Source organism: Amia ocellicauda, chromosome 10 (genome assembly GCF_036373705.1).
Source record: "Amia ocellicauda isolate fAmiCal2 chromosome 10, fAmiCal2.hap1, whole genome shotgun sequence".
NCBI classification, from domain to species: Eukaryota; Metazoa; Chordata; class Actinopteri; order Amiiformes; family Amiidae; genus Amia; species Amia ocellicauda.
The window spans coordinates 14,506,552-14,520,166 of record NC_089859.1 but is presented as its reverse complement, the minus strand read 5'-3'; the positions used below and the strand labels follow the sequence as shown (position 1 = coordinate 14,520,166).

Sequence of the window (13,615 nt, the reverse complement as noted above, 5' to 3'; positions counted from 1 at the left end):
CCTAAATGGTGAAACCCAGTGGCACTAACTCAGAACAATTACAGCACAGGCATGACAGAACTCCACAAGTAATGTAAGGCCACAGAAATATCAAAGGCAATCAGAAAGGGGACAAAATGTATATTAAATGGTACATGTGACTGTAAAGCCTCACGTTAAATACAAGAAAGGCTCTGGCTCTCTACCATGGGAGTCTACGCTGCTTGTGGAAATTAAAACTTATTCTGTGCATGAATAGAATCTGCGTACTGTGAAACAAATGTTTTTCAAGGTGTTTTCACATTCCAGCAGCTGCAGTGGCAGATAAAGACCTAGCATTTCAGCAACATGAAACAGATTACCATCGCAGAGAGTATACAATAGCTGGAATCGTACTCTAGGGTCTCATCCTCGCTGTGCAGCCTCGCTTTTCTTCTGGCTGATGCACGCTGTAACGGCAAGCGTCGGCCGACACAGAAATTCCACCGTTTACCCAGGTCGTCAGAGCTGGGTCTGAGATTAATGGCAGCGAATCAAAGCTGGAAAACCAGTGGAGCGAGAGAGGCAGTATCGCTAGCTGGATCGCAACACCAGATCGCAACAGGGCCGTGCTGCCTGAGGATAGGTGCGACACAGTGGAGAACACACAGGTATTGTTCCAGGTCAACCAGTAACCCGATAACCCCCAAGCAGATTGCAGGGCGGCAGTCTTTTTTGCACCTCTGTGGGAGTTTTTTTTTTCTTTTCCCTTAATCCTAGTTTGCGTTAACAAAACCTGTTTCAACACGTGTACATGGAGTTAGGGGGAAGTAGAAACATTTAAAAATCCCCCTGATCCCAATCAGGGGGAAGTGCCTTTGTGGGTTTCGAGTTTATAGGAGTTGTGGCTAGGTGTGTCTCTCTCTGGTCATTTCATCCCATTCTCTGGAAGTGAATGCCTTGCAGCTGCACTTTTCTCAAAAAGGGAAAAGACACAAAGGTGCTGTACTCTTTCTTGTACAGATGTATAGATTTACCTTTTGAGTTTGAGTTTCCTGTTTTTCTCCCCGTTCCTTTTGTGCCTTGAAAGGTATTTGTCCGTCAAACTTCATTCAGTCTACAGTTAGAGACGTTCACACGGGATGCATGACTTACAGAATAGACATTCGGGTTCACTTGAAAACAAAAGCTACAATTTTTAAAATGGTGAACACAGTAGGTGCATTTCCACTGCTATTTCTTATCCGGTAAAATGCATCGGTAGCATTTGATCAGGATCAGAAATGGCAGTGTAAACGTTCGACAATCAGATCAAATGTATCTCTCAGGGAGATGGTGTAGATCCGGATCAAATGCATCGGTAGCATTTGATCCTGGCAGTGTAAACGCTTGACCGGCTCAAGTTCCGGCATGCACTGCGGCGGCGTGTGTTTTAGAGACTGGAGCAGACAAACAGCCTTTACATCAGTGGAGCAGATAATAGAGCACTTCCCTACTGCCTGTATTATTAATTAAATACTGTTAAAACTAACACTAACTGGCTTGTTATTTCATGTTAGCAAAAATATATAATTGTATTTTTCTTACTTGTTATAATAATTCTTAATGAGATTAAGACAGTTTTCGATGTAGCTCTGTGTTCTAAAAGACTAAATTTAATATATACCGTAACACTTCCAATACTTGCCGGGTCTCAAATAGCAGCTGGTCTCCAGTAGTCGCCAGGTAGTTGCATGATCCTGTAAACAAAAGTCGGTCTCTAATAAACGTCGGGTTACGCATCTTTCTTGTTTTCAGTAAATATTTATATACCGTATATTAATTAAAAAAAACACCATCACTTGTGTTTTTATTAATTTATTTCTCACTTTAACTATATATAGTACTGTGCAAAAGTTTTAGGCAGGTGTAAAAAAATGCTGTGAAGTAAGAATGAACATAGACATGTTAATAGATTATATTTATCAATTAACTAAATGCAAAGTTAGTGAACAGAAGAAAAATCTAAATCTAAGAAAAATGCCGGGTTACGAATATTTTTGTTTTCAGTAAATATATATACTGTATATTAATGTGTGTGTATGTATGTATGTGTGTATATATGTATAGCTGTATATTTGTATTTGTATTGCTGTTAATTGTAGTGATTGCACTAATTGTCAGTTGTGACATAAACAATGCATTAATTAAGTATAATGTTGATGGTTGAAGTGCTTTTTGTTTTTTTTAGCAAGAGTTCACAGTATATTGAATCTTAGACTGCTAACAGAATAACCGGTAGCTTTGTATCCAGTGTATAGTTCACCATACATTGAATGTGATTTGTTTGCATCTTTGGAAAGCAAATTATTCAAAAATAATAAAAATAATAAAATCCTGGCCTATTAGCCTACTTCTACAATGAAGCAATGTATCCTCCAGGCTCATCTTACCCTTCATGAGTCCACAATGTCTTTTATTTAAAGCAGTTTAACTTTTTTTATGTTATCTAGAAATGTGTATATTTATTTAAAATGCTTCGGGTAAAAAAAAAAAAAAAAAAAAAGTGTTTTCCTTGTTAGTATAATTTGCAACAAGATTAAACAACTGCTTTTCATAAAGTAGTGTCCTAAAGGACTAATTTAATATATTCATATATTTAAGTTTGGACTTGCGTGCTGGTGAGCGTACGAGGGCCCCTGTGGCGGCTGAAAGCTGATCCTGATCAAATGGCAGTGCAAATGCAACACCACTGATCGCAATCAAATGTTCCGGTGCATTTGATACCAATCAGAAATGGCCATGTAAATGCACCTAGTGGTTTGGGTCTGATCTTCATCATCGTAGTCATACAAATAACATTGTAACTTTTTCTTTTTTCATATGTACAGCATATACTCTGTCTGTCCCTCGCTGCAGTTTCAACCTGTTCTCTCTCGCCTTCACTTTCTCTCTGCAGAGCCCTGTTTGACTACGACCGGACCCGGGACAGCTGTCTGCCCAGCCAGGGACTGAGCTTCGCGTACGGAGACATCTTGCACGTCATCAATGCCTCGGACGATGAGTGGTGGCAGGCCCGGCTCGTCACGCCCCACGGGGAGAGCGAGCAGATCGGCGTCATCCCCAGCAAGAAGAGGTACCCTGTCCACACAGAGCACACATACACGCACACACAACCTCAAGACAGAGAATAAAGAGCTCAATGAGGGATTTACCATATGTCACTGAACAAGCGTGAAAAAGGATTAAAGGCCTGAACATTTATAAGTTTTAGTTTTTTAAAGAAAATGAAGGTGAGGGTTTAGTGTGGAGTAGGTTTCAGGTTAAAGTTGGGGGTTGGGGTTGAGGCTTGGCTCATGTCAGGATTACGAGTGTAAGGCACAAGCTAGAATGTATGCGAGAATAGAGTAACCGATATGGGTAGGTTTCACCATTTGATATTACCTCTGTTCTGCCTGGATATACCCCAGCTCTACACACATGGGTTTTGGATTTGGAGAATAATCCAATATAATTGTTATTGGAATGAAAAACACCATTTTATTCTATGGGCTCTTCCTTCACGTGCTGTTGAGTCCTTTTGATTTACAGAGAGAGGAGTGTGTTTTCAGGAGGCTGCAGCCGCTGGGACATTGTAAGCTGAAACCTGCTGTCCCTGAGTCTCTGTGGGTAGCTTTTGTTGAGACTGCGTGTGTTCCCTTGCGATTCTCGTGGTAACGTGTTTTACCCTGAGCAGGCCCCGCTCCCCCCTGAGACAGCCATGTTCCCCCTGTTACATAGAGGCAGGGATGCAAATAGCATTATAACTAATAACATAAATGCAAACCTGACATCTTATTCCCTCTCGCGTGTGGTTTCCAGGCCCGGCAGATTGCTTTTATTGCTTTTTCTTTTCCACACTGTACCATCGATTACAAGTCCTGTCCTTTTGTGCTCCAGGGTTGAGAAGAAGGAGCGAGCGAGGTTAAAAACTGTGAAGTTCCACGCCAGGACTGGCATGATCGAGTCCAACCGGGTGAGTTTCGTCTTTTGGGCCTTAGCCAGACGAGAAAGCCGTGGCCCCGGTGTCTCGGTATCCCGGGGCGGGCGCTCGACCCCACAGTGGAGGGAGCTGACCCACTTTCCCCATAGCGTGGGAACCTGAGTCTTGGTGTCGGTACCAGAGGGGCGCTTCTCAGGCTCCACTCAGTTGCACTGTTTTTCTAGACAGCCAGGTTATGTGCCAGTTCACTGGAAAGAGACGGAGCACCGTCCATCCCGTGGGAAGGCCATGCTTTACAGAACTCTTCCTCTCCCTCTCTCTAGATCTAGTCTGTTTGAATACTAGCATTCCTTCCTCACGTTTGTTTAAAATAACCAAGCTTCTTGTAGTGATGTTCTTGCATTCATGAAGTATATCTCCACAGATTCAGTCCACTCCTAGACCAATACAGGTGTTGAAGATCACATAGATAGTAAAATGGAAAATTCTGTTGACCTTTGAGCAGTATGTATGTCTGTTTGCAGAATCTGCTGAGTCAGTCAGTTTTATAAGTGAGACAAAGAACATCTGGAGTTGGGTTCTTGAGATGTGGTCATCGAGTCTACAGATCCCAGCCTTTGTACCTCTTTCATGCCGTTTACCACGTTTTTGTTAAGTTCATTTGAATTTGATTTTTCCCCCTGATGTGCAGTTCATCATTTCCATTTGTTCATTAATCTTTTACATTTTTTATTTTTTTGCATGAGTAATGTTGGCTTGTGTGCATTACATTGAAACCCATTCTGTTCTCTTTTGTTTCATTTCCACCCCACTCCCTGTCCTCCATCTGCGTGTTTCTCAGCAGTCAGTCAAAGTAAAGCGTAAAAAGAGCTTCAACCTCTCGCGCAAGTTTCCATTTTACAAGAGCAAGGAGAATATTGTGCAGGAGAATGTGGAGCCAGAACGTAAGTACCAGTGTGTTCGGGGCTGCCTCGCCGGGGCACTTTAACACTTCCTGACATTCTCCTGTCTCTTCTGCTGTAGTGCACGTGGGGAGCGCTCTGTTCTTGACTATGCCACTCTAGTAATAGCCTCAAGTTTGCACCAGAGATGACTGACATCATATGTAAATGAACCTGTAGTGAGACCTCAAAATATCCTTGAAACGATGCTGTTCTTGTGATGCATAAATATTCATCCACATATATATGCACTTGTGTGTATACTTTGTCAGTCGTTTTTGAGGCTAACTTCAAGCTGGTGTGCAGGAGGTGGGGAGCACGACTAACCGCAGCGCTGTGCTGAGAGGTTAGAGCAGGCATCCTGATTTCTCCCCTCCCTTTTCTCATTCCCAGTCCCGGAGTGTTTTGTTCACTTTCCTTCTTAAAAGTAAATGACCAAGCAGTAGTTGTTCAGTGTTAAAGCACTCCTCCTTATGCAATTGCCTGAAGAGCCAAAAGACTAAGTGAAGCCATGGGCGAGAGATTCCCCACCATTCATCTCACCACTACGGTGCTTGTGATTATCCTTTCTGCTGATGTATGGTGTTCAAGAGGGAAATGCTTTTTGCTTTTCCGTAGAAAAAGGTGTTTTAGGTGGGCAATATATTTTGGCTTGGTGATCTGAATTCCATCACACAGACTTCTATGTAACCCCCGAGCACAGTGCTGGTGTTTGTCCTTCCCGAGAGCTCTGCACACGTCTTTCAGCCTCTGCTCTGTCCACAGCTCTCACTAACCTCCTCTTTCTGTCTGCTCTTTTTCTCTTTGTGTTTCCTCCTCTGCTCTCGCTGTCTGGATACTCAGGACTTCCCAGGGTTAAGCGATGACTATTATGGATCAAAGAGTCTGAGTAAGTGTGGGGTTCTCCTGCAGCTGGCCTCTCCATCAGACACAGGGACGCAACAGTCAGGGCCATATGCCAAGACTGCCCCCCCCACCCCACAGCTTGCATGTAATTTGATAGTTAACAGAGAGACCCCCCTCCCCTCCCCACATCCAAATTGAAGTCTCCCAGTTAATATTTATGCATCTTTATTGACCTTAAGAGCAGAGACAAGAAGTTAAAGAAAAAAAGTTGTTTCTGTTGGCTTTATTCGGTCTTGCCCGTGGCTGAACTGGCCTCAGCCACAGGCAAGCCTATCTGTAAAAGGATTAAGGTCAACAGGAACATACTAAGAGGAAACAATTAATTTCCTATTGCTGGCCATTCTAGCCAGTTCTAAAGAAAATACCCTCTGCAGTGACAGGTTCCTGAGATTCTTAGCTTTTTCCATTTGTTTTATTATTTTGGGGGGCTTCAGGGGAACATTTTTATTTATTTATTTTTAATTCGCATCTCTTGGTAAGTGGGGGTGCTTGAACACAAACAAGACCTGGACTGGAGTGCATTTTGGATCAACTATAGTACCTAGTAGCTCCATAAGATTTCAAAGACCTTTTTTTTTTTTTTTCCCCCCCTTAGAATGTTTGACGTCCAACACAAGCGACAGTGAAAGCAGCTCCAGTAAGTAGCTATCCTTGAAAACTGCTCTTTGGCTTTTGGTGCCAGCACAAATTAAGAATAATAATTATTCACTGTCACAGCAATTACTATAAAATTATTTTTTTTTAGTCTCGATTCAGCGTCCAGGCTTATTAATTTACAGACTTCTCTGGTGCACTGGCATTATCCAAGGATTGTCGAGAAGCACAGTGGACTGGAACTGTGACTTCCAAAAGAGATCCTTACATAAACGTGTTTGTTTTGAAGGCGGATAGGAAGAGAAAGGCGCGTTGGGAAAGTTCTTAGTTAGATCGTATCCAAAAAGAGATGTCGCATCTATGTTCCATTTGAAAAAGATGGGAGTTTTTGGGGGATGGTAATGTTTAAGTTATTTTCCTTTTAAACGTGAAATCTCTCAAACCTGTTTTTGTTTCTCTCGTATTTCAGAGGGCCAGGAAGACACCATTTTGTCTTATGAACCAGTGATGCGACAGGAAAGTACGTGATATTTTCACTGTTTCCTTCCCATCTGATTAATGTCAAGAAAGCACATCCATATCAATGAATCAGTGAGTCATATTTTGTTATTTTGAGAAGCCAATCACTGGCTGATATTTGTATTCTCTTGTAGTTCATTACACAAGACCAGTGATAATCCTGGGGCCAATGAAGGACAGAATAAATGACGATCTCATCTCAGAGTTTCCGCACAAATTTGGCTCTTGTGTACCACGTAAGTATTCCTTCACAACGTAGACACAGGCTCAACCAGTCGGCTTCTTTCAAGTCACTTGGAAAATAACCCATTTGTCGTCTTTTTCAATATATTGTTGTGGTCTTCATACATTGCTCAGATTTCAGTTGATCATTTTTAGTTACATGTATGTGTGTTACAGACTTTAGTTACTTACAGTTGCTTATAATGAAGTAATCTGGTCACAAGCTGCTGTAGGATGCACGCCCTGCCCTGCGACTTTCAGTCAGACGTGCCTCTCTTGTCTCTCCCTGGCTGCAGACACTACTCGGTCCCGACGAGAGAATGAGGTGGATGGTCAGGACTACCACTTTGTCATATCCAGGGAGCAAATGGAGAAGGATATCCAGGATAACAAGTTCATTGAGGCAGGGCAGTTCAATGAGAACCTGTATGGGACTAGCATCCAGTCTGTCAGAGCTGTTGCAGAAAGGGTGAGCTAGTGCGTCATAGTGCAGGATGCGTTTAATCACACCGCTTGTCAAAACATGCCACACGAAACACTGGAAAGAAATAGTCTGGGAATGTGTACAAATCAGTGCCAGGAGTTATATGCTTCCATATAACATAGTTTAACTGAAAGGACTAGTTGAGAATATTCTTGCTTTAATTAGTTATAAACCTTTAAGGACGTTTATTGTATCTGCTGTGCCTAATCATGGTTTCTGATGATAAATCAATAGGTAAAATTAAGCTACTAAATTTGGGGGGGTGAGCATAAACTAGGCTGACCGGTTCAAATTATATGTCAATATTTACAATTAATGCATCACTGTAAATTGCTCTTGCTACGAACAGCAGCTATCACTTTCTGCTTCTTTTTTTTGACTGCTGTCCATTCTCACCCATTTCTGCAGGGAAAGCACTGTATCCTGGATGTGTCTGGGAACGCCATAAAGCGATTGCAACAAGCACAACTTTATTCAATTGCCATTTTCATCAAGCCAAAATCCATCGAAGCCCTTATGTAAGTGAGATGCTATGTCTCTTAAATTTTAATGTATTTATTTAGGTAAGAAAACATCAGAATTGAAAGGTTTTTTTGGTGTTTTTTTTTTTTAAGGGGGCTGCAGTTGATACTACATAAACCCCCAAACTAATATCCTTTAAATGGGGAATTGTGCAGTAACTGTGTTCTGAACTGTTTTATGGTCCCCCAGGGAAATGAATAAGCGGCAGACGTATGAACAAGCCAATAAAGTCTTTGACAAGGCTGTGAAGCTGGAGCAGGAGTTTGGAGAATACTTTACAGGTATGTTTCCTTAAAACAAGTGGGCAGGGTAGATGACCATGGGAGAATATTTCTATATATTTTAAGCTGCACTATAAAATGTAGAATATATAGTAGTTGCATCTCTACTGCTAATTATTTTATTTTTTTTCTTGGAAACTTCACTAACCTGTTGAAATGGATGTTCCTAACTTGTATAGGAAGGCTACATCTTTGCAATGATGCCCTTAATATGTTAGAAGTAATTGCCTTGCTGTGTAAGCTGTTCTAGAGCTTCAGCGCTGTCTAGTGTGATGTACACGCTCGTTTCATTCAGCCTTGTGGTCGTCTATTTTTGGTTGAACTGTAGTCTTATCTTTTGACTTAGGGCTTTTTAATTAACATAACTTGGTAGATGGTGGGGTTGGCTGGTATAAATTTTAATGTTGAATTTCTTCATAACTTTCTTCATACTTCACTCACGTGGCATGAGATAAAATGGAATTGAATTAATAAGAGTCACCTAAGTTCTCCTTTTACCTCTCTGTCAACAGCCATCGTACAGGGCGACTCGCTAGAAGAAATCTACAACAAAATAAAACTGATAATTGAGGAACAGTCTGGTCCCTACATCTGGATCCCTTCCTCGGAAAAACTCTGAGCGCCCGTACCTGCTTCCAAGCGGAGTCGATCTACCCCTATGAAGTCCGATCCCTCCCTTTTTACAGATCTGTTGCATATCGAGTTTTATTGTCATCATTCTGTTACTCTTTAAAAAAACAAAAAAAACAAAAAAGAAGTCTTAATCACCATTACCGTGACTGTGCGCATCCCTGCATGAGTTTTTCTGCAATTCCATCAAAGACTGGAAATGTCATTCCAAATGAATTTTTAATCATTTAAAACAGAAAAGGAAAATTGAGAATCTGTTCTTGTCTACGGAGGGACATAGAAGATCAGAATGTCTTATAAAAGCGCTTGTGAGGAGAGGAATTTGGAGAAGTTGCCGGGGAAAAGAAATCATACAAGTTGGAAGGATTTGTAAATGTTTATAAACTTGTATTAAAGACATGGAAGGTGAGCAGCAAAGACCAATGAGGTTTTTCTATAAGGACTAGTTACAAGTCAACCCCCCTGGTGGTACTCTTCTATTCAAGGAATCTTTTCCAGTGTTTCTAATTTAAATATCAGTGGTGAAAAGTACAAACTGCTGATCACAATTATCACAAACCAGCTCGCTATTTGATTGGCTGCCAGCAGTTTGTGATGCAGCCAATCATGATCTCTCATCTCAGGAGGTGGGAAGAAAGGGAAAAAATGGGATATGAATCTATACATTTATATTATTGAACCGCAAGATTAAAAAAACAAATCCTATGGAGAGATGATTTTACTACATATTAAAATTACATGTTGTTTTACACATCATGAAAATTGTCTGCATGGAGGGCTGTCTGATTTTATTAGGATTCATTTTTAGAAGCTGCTCTGGATATAAAGGAAGGAGGTAGAGACGTGTAACTGGGGGCCCTGCAAAATACCAAACTGCCTTACTTAAAAAAAATAAAAATAATAATCTATAAATAAATAGTTAGAATAGCAAGCTGTTGCTAGTGCTTTTAATGGGGGATTGAGCTTCCTACAAACGGAAGTTTTAACTTCTCTAAGAGGAACAGGATGCCATCTTGCCCTCGTCAATGGATTTGTTTTCAGACCCAATTGCCTCTCCAGAGAGGAAGAAGCGACTTTGTATTCGGGGGAGGGGGAGGCTGTCACTTTTTGCTGTTGATGGCTTGAATTTAGTGGATGGGATTGAAACCACCGTATGCTGGCATTTTTAATGATGATCTCCAGTGTTCAAGAGATGCAGACTACCCATTCACACGCTCTCTGCCTTCAAAAGTGATTTTCAGACAGAATAGTTTGTGGTCCTTTTCCTGTAAGCTGCTTTGGAGGGCAGCATGAAAACGGGTAGAAAAAAAAAAGTAATATTGGTGGGGGGTGTTTTTGTTTTTATTTTTGCTTTTCTCAATAATTGAAAGATGAGGGCCTGTTTGTACTTTAGAACCTTTTTCCCCGACTCCACCACCTTGGCCAAACATAAAAAGATCCCATTTGTTTAAGTGTCAGACAGAAATTATTTTATTTATTTTAAAATTTGTATCCACTGTGTAGGGACCCTTGGCAGGGGTTAGATTGGCCAGCTCAGGAATCTCACATACAGAAACCTGTCATTGTAGTGACTAGAGGGGCTACTGTTTGGATAGAACATCAACTTTTTATTTTATTTATTTCTATTCAGTGCAGGGAGGGGCTGTAACGGATCGAATTGGCCGTAGCTGTGGAACACGAGTAGGATTTGTTTCTCTCAGACAGCATCGGTTATAGTGAGAAAACAAGCTGTTGGTTTGTGTGTGTGTGTGTGTGTGTGTGTGTGGTGGGGGGGGTGATTTGGGCCTGTAGTACATGCAGAGAAATAAAACCATGATGCTTGCAGGTCACCTTGGGTATCCCAGTCAGAGTGAACCCCCCCGCCCAGCCTCTTCTGACACCCTGATGATCAGCACTGATCTGTTTCTGTACACATTATGGGAGGTTTCCAGAAGGTCTCGTCTCTCACTCTTGTCCCAGAAGTGTCACTCCAGTGCATTATAAGTAGCTGAACTCACTTTGTACCCATCTTCAGGAGCAGTGAGCATGCTGGGTATTCAGACCCCCGGCACCTCTATCTGCAGGCAATTTCTGAACAGGCGTGTCAACCTGCCAGACACCTCTACAAAACCAGCTGCAACTTAAGTTAACAGAGTTCAGGGAATTAAACGAAAGGGAACAGAGCCATTATAAACTGCTTACAGACTGTTTCAAAGGTTATTGTAGCTGTAAATATCCAGCAAAGAGCCCCTCACTTGTGGTTCACTGCATGTGTGAGAACCAGGATGCCTGGATAATTTTATAGAACACAAATGACAGGTAAGTGGGGAGACTTTAATTTCCGAAGAGGACCGTCTATAAAACCATGTGCTGTATTGTTGGTATTCTCCATACATCAGAACCCAAGCCACCTTCTGCTCAACAGCTTCTGACCTGATGGGATTTGAGTTCCTAAAATCAGGGTCTGTCTGCTCATCATATCTTGTCTAACTCTTGTTTGGGTACAGAGATTTATAAAATTAAAAAAATGTGGCAGGTAGTATCTGACCTACAAGTCTATATTATGTCTATAAAATACAACTTACAGAACCCACTGAACTAGATAGAAAAATACTGAGTTTTAACCATAGCTGACTGTTAATAACTTGTCTCTGGTATTTATCTTGCAGTTGGCCCTGTCAATAAAGCCCAAAGAATATTTTTGAGGGGTACTGTGCTCTGAGATTGAATCTAATGCCTTTGTATTTATTTTGTGAGGGTGTAAGTCTTTGGTCCAGATTTTTGTTTATTTTTCGGATTTTTATTTTCCCTTTTTTTTTTTTTTTTTAATTTGTGTCATTTTGGATTTTGAGAGTGTAAGGCTGAATTGACGCTACACCTGTCCAGTAACTGCTTGCTGAAATATCAACCCTTGATTGTACACTACAGCTATCTCTGTTACAATACTGGGGACGTCCTTTCACTGGGCACAGGTGAAACCAGTCCCTGAAGTCAAGGTTATCAGACAGTCTACTGGCCACGGAGAAAGGTAGTCCTTTTTTTTTGAATGGACGAAAGTATTTAAAAAAAAATAATAAAATATGTGACTATATTGGTCATTGTTTCAATTTACTTTGTTTTTTTCGCCTCTGTAGCAGGTCACTTATTGTCAAAGGGCTGTTTGAACTTAAACCTGGGGATGTTTTGTTTACTTCCCTGTGAAAATGCGCTTTTTTGTGAGTTTTGTGCAACGATGGCTACCTTCAGATATTAGATTTCCACAGATTTGCAGTGTGACGATGGGGTATATTTAATGTTTGTGTGTAGAATGTGTAGACTTGATTGCTGGATTCATCAAGGCTCTTTCATAGATGACAGCGATAACATTGTTTGCACTTCACAAACTAACTATTCCAAGACATTTTAGGTGATTTTTTTTTTTTTCTCCAGTAATCAAAAACGCAAAGCTCATGAATAATAAATTGGAGGAAGCAGTCCTCTGAGCAATGCTCCACTGTAATTTCACACTTGATGGTAATTTGTATCAACATGGAGGGCATCTGTACACCCACATGCTATGTCTGCTCGGTGATCTCAAAAGAGAAAAGTGTGTAAGAAATCCTCTGAAGATTGAGCAATACACATCCTTGAACATTTATACATGGCGTTTGTTATTACTAACTCCATACTTGATTTTTGGAATCGATACTGACAATCAGTTACTGTGCATCAACTGTAAAAAATATTTTCCCTAGAATACATTCTGTGCTTTCTGGCTGTGAGGTGGCCTTCTTTAGGTGGTCTGTGTCTTAGCATGTGTGTTTAGCTCTGATGTGAAGGCTTGTGTATGCTAGAAACTGCTGATTAGACAGGCTTTACCCATTTTTATTCAAATATATATATTTGTATATAAAATCTACACCATAATGGTTTGTTAACATACTCCTTTTTCTAATGTATATATGTATTTATTCTAAATAGTAGTAATGTATACAGGCAAAAAAAAAAAACATTCCCTGGTACTCAAACACATACAAAATAAGTACAAACCAATGGCCAAATAAACCCACTGCAGCACTAAGACATATTTTACAAGACCCGCTCCACGGAGACAGGATTATCTGCCTTCCTGGCTTTAAAGGACCTACTTTAACAATGTAGCAATTGAAATAAACCCCTTTATCTTGCCATGTTTTAGGAGCTTTGGCCGAACACTAATGAGACTTTGATGTATGGAGTGTAATGTATTTAGATTCGGCTTGAACTCACTTGGCTGAGGGACCGATGACCTGGCCATGTGGATGAGGCTTAAACCTCTGGCCTGGCTACCGTACAGGTAAAGATGCATCTATGCTTAAGTCAATTTATACACATAGAGAATACAAAGCACTATCTATGTGAGTAGGGGATTGGGTGGCAAAACTAATAATTCCCTTCCCCAAACCTTGTTGTTAAAGGCATCTAAATAAATCTTTTGGGAATCCAACCTCCAAATTTGAATTTCAATGAGCAATCAGGAGTTGTTTTCACAGCACAAGATAGAAGGAAGTGCAGTATTTCCTGGCTTTACAACCTGAGCAGCTGGTAATTTGAATGCTAAAGGAGATGTTCCAAAATAAGATTGAGGATGAATCTTTTC

At 40.8% G+C, this 13,615-nt stretch overlaps 1 protein-coding gene across 15 annotated transcripts in view; it reads left to right on the top strand.

Annotated features, from left to right (window-relative positions):
* dlg3 (discs, large homolog 3 (Drosophila)) overlaps window positions 1–12,108 on the top strand; it is a 94,537-nt gene extending 82,429 nt beyond the window's left edge. For 6 of the 15 annotated variants that reach the window (XM_066715136.1, XM_066715128.1, XM_066715125.1 and 3 more), the window contains 10 exons: window positions 2,897–3,073; window positions 3,877–3,952; window positions 4,761–4,863; window positions 6,362–6,403; window positions 6,830–6,880; window positions 7,014–7,115; window positions 7,398–7,570; window positions 7,994–8,103; window positions 8,297–8,388; window positions 8,901–12,108. In XM_066715136.1, the coding sequence (XP_066571233.1) occupies window positions 2,897–3,073; window positions 3,877–3,952; window positions 4,761–4,863; window positions 6,362–6,403; window positions 6,830–6,880; window positions 7,014–7,115; window positions 7,398–7,570; window positions 7,994–8,103; window positions 8,297–8,388; window positions 8,901–9,007 (1,033 nt within the window). In that variant the 3' untranslated portion in view covers window positions 9,008–12,108. Of the gene's footprint in view, window positions 1–2,896; window positions 3,074–3,876; window positions 3,953–4,760; window positions 4,864–5,703; window positions 5,750–6,361; window positions 6,404–6,829; window positions 6,881–7,013; window positions 7,116–7,397; window positions 7,571–7,993; window positions 8,104–8,296; window positions 8,389–8,900 lie in introns of all 15 variants that reach the window. The other 9 variants (XM_066715135.1, XM_066715132.1, XM_066715138.1 and 6 more) reach the window with 4 other exon arrangements.
* Window positions 12,109–13,615: the final 1,507 nt, after the last annotated feature.